We start from the raw sequence: 5,554 nt of genomic DNA, 5'->3' as shown, positions 1-5,554 counted from the left end.
CTACACATCATAGGGGAGATCTCCTGACACCTTCTCTCCATCTACCTGATGATCCTGAGGAACACTGGGATCTTCTTGGTTACAGTCCTGTGGAAGAAGAGGACGGGGACATCTCTCTGGTGTTGTCCTCTTACTGGATAGATCTGGAGGAAACACATACAGGGACTGAATTCATTCTCTACATATATTATATGCGGTGTGTATTTAGTCCTGTCTATTACCTGGAGATGTGAGGGGCTGGGGAACCTCCATTATGACGTCCTTGTATAGATCTCTGTGTCCTTCTATATACTCCCACTCCTCCATGGAGAAATAGACAGCGACATCGTGACACCTTATAGGAACCTGACACATACAATGATACCGTCATCACCCGATCCCTTCATAGTGTTACTGTATAATGTCAGTCTGTCATTCCAAGGATGTCGTTCTAAGGATAACATCTGAAATATGCCTGAAAATGACTCCCTTGCTCTAGATGCTTCATTATTATTATTACTATGCTTCACTATTACTATCACTCTGACAATTGATCTGCTTCATCCACAGGTATGTGTTCTGGCTGCAATAACATCATCACCCATCTTTCCTGAACCACAATCACCCCTGTATCTGTCTGCTATCAATGGTATGTATCCCGGCTGCAATACCATCATCACCCCTGTATCTGTCTGATATCAATGGTATGTATCCCGGCTGCAATACCATCATCATCCATCTTTCCTGAACCCCAATCACCCCTGTATCTGTCTGCTATCACTGGTATGTGTTCAGGCTGCAATACCATCATCACCCAGCTTTCCTGAACCCCAATCACCCCTGTATCTGTCTGCTATCACTGGTATGTGTTCTGGCTGCAATACTATCTCCCTTTGCATTTCCTCTTGTGACTTTAATTAATCGTCTCCTGTGTCTGCATCCAGTCTCCCTACTGCTCCTCCCTTTCTGATCACACCTGGGCCCTTTCATGTGCTGTTAAGTTAGTATAAATTCAGACTAAGAGGTCTGTCTGACCTCGGTCTGTCATTGCAAGGATGTTTTCTAAGGATAACATCTGAAATGAGCCTGAAGTGACCAGAAGGTATGACTAACTGCTGCATTTAGATGTACTAAATTTCTTTTGCCTTTTATATTACTCTCACCATGCTGACATACGCACTAACAGTTTTGGCTCCACTACTCCTCACTCTCCTTCGCTATCCGCAAACCCCATCACCCGCTAACCAAATAATAATCTCTCCTTCCCTCTTGCCTCCCCACCTGACCTCCTCTGCTGACCTGCTCCTTGACCTCAGAGCTCTCCTAATAAAATACAAAACAAGCCACCCACCCTCCTTCTCCCACATGCTCTCCCTCTCTCTGCTTCTCCTCACTGCTGACGATATATCTCTCAACCCTGGACCCCCACAGCCCATACCTCCCATTATTACCCCCTTCTATCGTTCCCAAATCAACACAAACACCAGAAATCTTTCCCACCTCAAATCCATGCCCTTGACACCCACCACCCTGCTCCCACTCTTTGGATCACTCTGGAATGCCAGCTCCATCTGCAATAAACTCCATGTGATTCACGACCTCTTTACCTCTCGTAATTTTTCCTTCCTTGGCCTCACCGAAACATGGCTGACACCCTCCGACACTGCCTCCCCTGCTGTGCTAGGTTACGGCGGCCTCCACTTCACCTACACTCCTCGCCCTGGCAACAGACATGACGGGGGAGTGGGCCTTCTCCTTTCTTCCAATTGCAGCTTCAACCCAATCCAACCTCTACCCTCCCTTATCCTCCCCTCTTTTGAAGTCCACTCTGTCCGCATCTACTCTCCCTCCAACCTCCAAGTGGCCGTCCTATACCGACCTCCAGGTCCGACCACTGCCTTCATTGACCAATTCTCCACCTGGTTCCTTCACTTTCTCTCTGCTGACATTCCCACCATCATCATGGGTGACTTCAACATCCCCATTGACAACCACCATTCAGCAGCCTCCAAACTCCTGTCCCTTACATCATCCTTTGGACTTACTCTGTGGTCCTCCTCAGCCACCCACACAGACGGACATACATTAGACCTGGTTTTCACCCGCCTCTGCTGTCTTTCTAACTTCACCACCTCCCCTCTATCTGACCACCATCTACGCACTTTCTCATCCCTGTCCTCCTCACCTGTCACCCATGTCCAGCAGCATGCGCACCCCCACAGAAACCTCACACATCTAGACACTCACAAACTCTCTTACTCTATTCTACCACTGTCCTCCATATCTTCACTCCACGACACAGACACTGCCACTAGTTTCTACAATGCCACTCTTGCATCAGCCATCGACTAGGTCGCCCCTGTCATGCATAACAGAGTGCGACGAATCAATAGACAACCCTGACACAATAACACCACTAAAAAGCGTCGGCAAGCATTCAGAATTGCAGAACGGCGCTGGAAGAAAACGCATTCGCAAGACGACTTCACTGCACTCAAACAAGCAACACTTGCATTCAAATCTGCCCTCACCTCTGCTAAACAGGCCTACTTTACATCCCTTGTATCTTCCTTATCCCACAACCCCAAACAGTTGTTCAGTACTTTTAACTCCCTCCTCCACCCACCACTGCCCCCTCCAACCTCCCTCATCTCTGCCGAGGACTTTGCGCACACTTCAAAAACAAGATGGCCCAAACATGGCATGTCTTTATTGCTCAACCACCACAACCCCTTTACACACCAGACCAAAGCCCAAACCCCATAACCTCCCTATATAACATCACTGAAGGGGAGCTTGCTCATCTCTCCAAATCACACCTCACCACTTGTGCACTTGATCCTATGCCATCTCACCTCCTCCACAACCTCGCCACCACTCTTATTCCATCCCTAAACCACCTCTTCAACCTATCATTTACTTCTGGTACCTTCCCTTCTGCTTTCAAACATGCCACAATCACGCCTATCCTTAAAAAGCCGACCCTCGACCCAATAGCCACATCTAGCTATCGCCCAATATCGCTGCTCCCATTCGCTTCTAAACTCCTGGAGCAGCATGTCCACGCTCACCTTTCCTCCCACCTCTCATCTAACTTGCTCTTTGACAATCTACAATCTGGCTTCCGCCCCCATCATTCCACTGAGACAGCCCTGACCAGAATTACCAATTACCTACTTACAGCCAAATCTATGGGACAACACTCTATACTCCTCCTTCTAGACCTGTCCTCTGCTTTCAACACAGTTGACCACTGCCTCCTACTACACATCCTCTCCTCCTTCGGCATCAAAGATCTCGCCCTATCCTGGATTTCCTCATACCTTTCCAACCGCACATTCAGCGTCTCCCACTCCCACACTACCTCCTCATCCCACCCTCTCTCTGTTGGAGTTCCCCAAGGCTCTGTTCTAGGACCCCTACTCTTCCCAATCTATACACTTGGCCTGGGGCAACATGGAGTCCCATGGATTCCAGTACCACCTTTATGCCGATGATACTCAGATCTACCTCTCTGGCCCAGACGTCACCTCTCTGCTCTCCAGAATCCCAGAGTGTCTATCAGCCATATCCTCCTTCTTCTCCTCTCGCTTCCTCAAACTCAATGTGGACAAATCTGAACTCATCATCTTTCCCCCATCTCACAGATCTTCCTTACCCGACATTTCTATAACAATTGACATCACGCTTTCCCCCCTACCCAAGGTCCACTGCCTGGGAGTAACCCTTGACTCTGCCCTGTCCTTCAAACCGCACATCCAAGCTCTCTCCACCTCCTGCCGCCTCCAGCTCAAAAATATTTCCAGAATCTGTCCCTTCCTCAACTCTCAATCTACTAAACTACTTGTGCATGCCCTCATCATCTCCCACCTCGACTATTGCAACATCCTTTTCTGTGGCGTCCCTGCTAACACCCTTGCATCTCCCAAGTCCATCCTTAACTCTGCCGCCTGACTAATTCATCTCTCTCCTCGCTACTCCTCTGCTTCTCCCCTCTGCAAATCTCTTCACTGGCTCCCATTCCCTCAGCGTATCCAATTCAATTTACTAATACTGACCTACAAGGCCATCTATAACCTGTCTCCCCCATATGTCTCTGAACTAATCTCCTGATACCTTCCCTCACGTAATCTCTGGTCCTCCCAAGACCTCCTTCTCTCCTCCACACTTATTCGCTCCTCACCCAACCGCCTCCAAGACTTCTCCCGAAGTGTCCCTATTCGCTGGAATTCTTTGCCCCAACACGTCCGGCTATCAACCACACTCGGATCCTTCAGACGGAACCTGAAAACCCACCTCTTCAAAAAAGCCTACAGCCTGCAATGACTCCACTACCTCTTAACCACTACCGCAGATATCACCTCAACCAACACCGGAACTGCTGCAACCCCCCCAACCTACTGTCTCCTTCCCCACCATCCTGTAGCATGTAAGCCCGAAAGGGCAGGGTCCTCTCTCCCCTCTGTATCAGTCTGTCATTGTTAGTTTGTTTACTGTCGGTGATATCTGTAATTCTATGTAACCCCTTCTCATGTACAGCACCATGGAACCAATGGTGCTTTATAAATAAATAGTAATAATGTCCCAGCATTCCCAGCAATGTCACCTCTCCAGTTAGCAGCTCAATCATCTTGTAGATGAGTTCTAGGATCTTCTGGTCATTGATGTCCTCATGGATCAGGGGGTGAGGTGGAGGCCCCGTGATTTGGCTCAGGGGTCTTCCCCATCCCTCAGACACAGGGTCCTGACAGCGATCACTAGAGGTCTTCTTCACCACTGTGTAATCCTGGTAATGGAGAGACACATTAATAACTCTCACTACAGACATTTCCAGAGTCCTCACCTCTCCAGTTCTGTCCATCTGTTATTCCCATAGATAAGAATGATGTAATGTGACATCATCAGAATCTCTCACCTCTCCAGTGAGACGGAGGAGGATCTCTAGGGTGAGGTGTAATATCCTCTCCGCCATCTTGTCTCTGTCCATATACATCCTTGATGGGTAAAGCAGGAAAATTCTCTTTTGTAGAAGATCTTCACTGAGAGGATCCGATATTGTAGAGACCTGAATGAGAAGAAGATGATCCGATGTAACATCATAAGAATCCTGTGTAATAATACAATTACTGGAGATAATAAGGGAAACATATGAGGAGATTTATTATCTTACAGGGTTTAGTTTTCTCCCCTGACATCTACTAATAAAACCTATATATTTAGGCCACAGACAACAAGCAGTTTCCTCCTCGGAGTCGGCAGCTGAACACGTTCCTCATAGACTCATCTTCCATAACGCTAATTCTCGTCTCATTACCGACACTGGAATCGGCATTAGCAATACTGCAGGAGAGATTCATTACACGCGACATGAGAAATAACTCCTTCATGGTGAGGACGACATCTTCATTTTCTACTGCGGCTCTAGAGACAGATTTGGCCAGAGTCGGTCACTGCCTCCATCCCCACCGGCCGTCTATATGAAGGTTTCCCGTCTTCCCCGCACTGGAATCTTCTATCCCGTTAGATCTCAGCTCTGAGTCACACACAGAAGTTTGAGGCTTTTAGAAAAGATTTT

At 48.0% G+C, this 5,554-nt stretch overlaps 1 protein-coding gene across 1 annotated transcript; it reads right to left on the bottom strand.

The window, feature by feature from the left end:
• On the bottom strand, positions 1–4,745 carry LOC141076216 (oocyte zinc finger protein XlCOF8.4-like). Its single transcript, XM_073563573.1, has 3 exons — positions 4,586–4,745; positions 222–345; positions 1–143 (listed from the first exon to the last, which is right to left on the bottom strand). Exons 1-3 carry the CDS (start codon positions 4,607–4,609, stop codon positions 1–3), a joined length of 291 nt encoding a protein of 96 aa, XP_073419674.1. The 5' UTR covers positions 4,610–4,745.
• Between the last annotated feature and the right edge of the window lie 809 nt (positions 4,746–5,554).

The sequence above is a fragment of the Dendrobates tinctorius genome, unplaced genomic scaffold, assembly GCF_039654945.1.
Source record: "Dendrobates tinctorius isolate UK_male_01 unplaced genomic scaffold, ASM3965494v1 ptg000395l, whole genome shotgun sequence".
NCBI classification, from domain to species: domain Eukaryota; kingdom Metazoa; phylum Chordata; class Amphibia; order Anura; family Dendrobatidae; genus Dendrobates; species Dendrobates tinctorius.
This window is presented reverse-complemented; position numbering and strand designations above follow the sequence as displayed.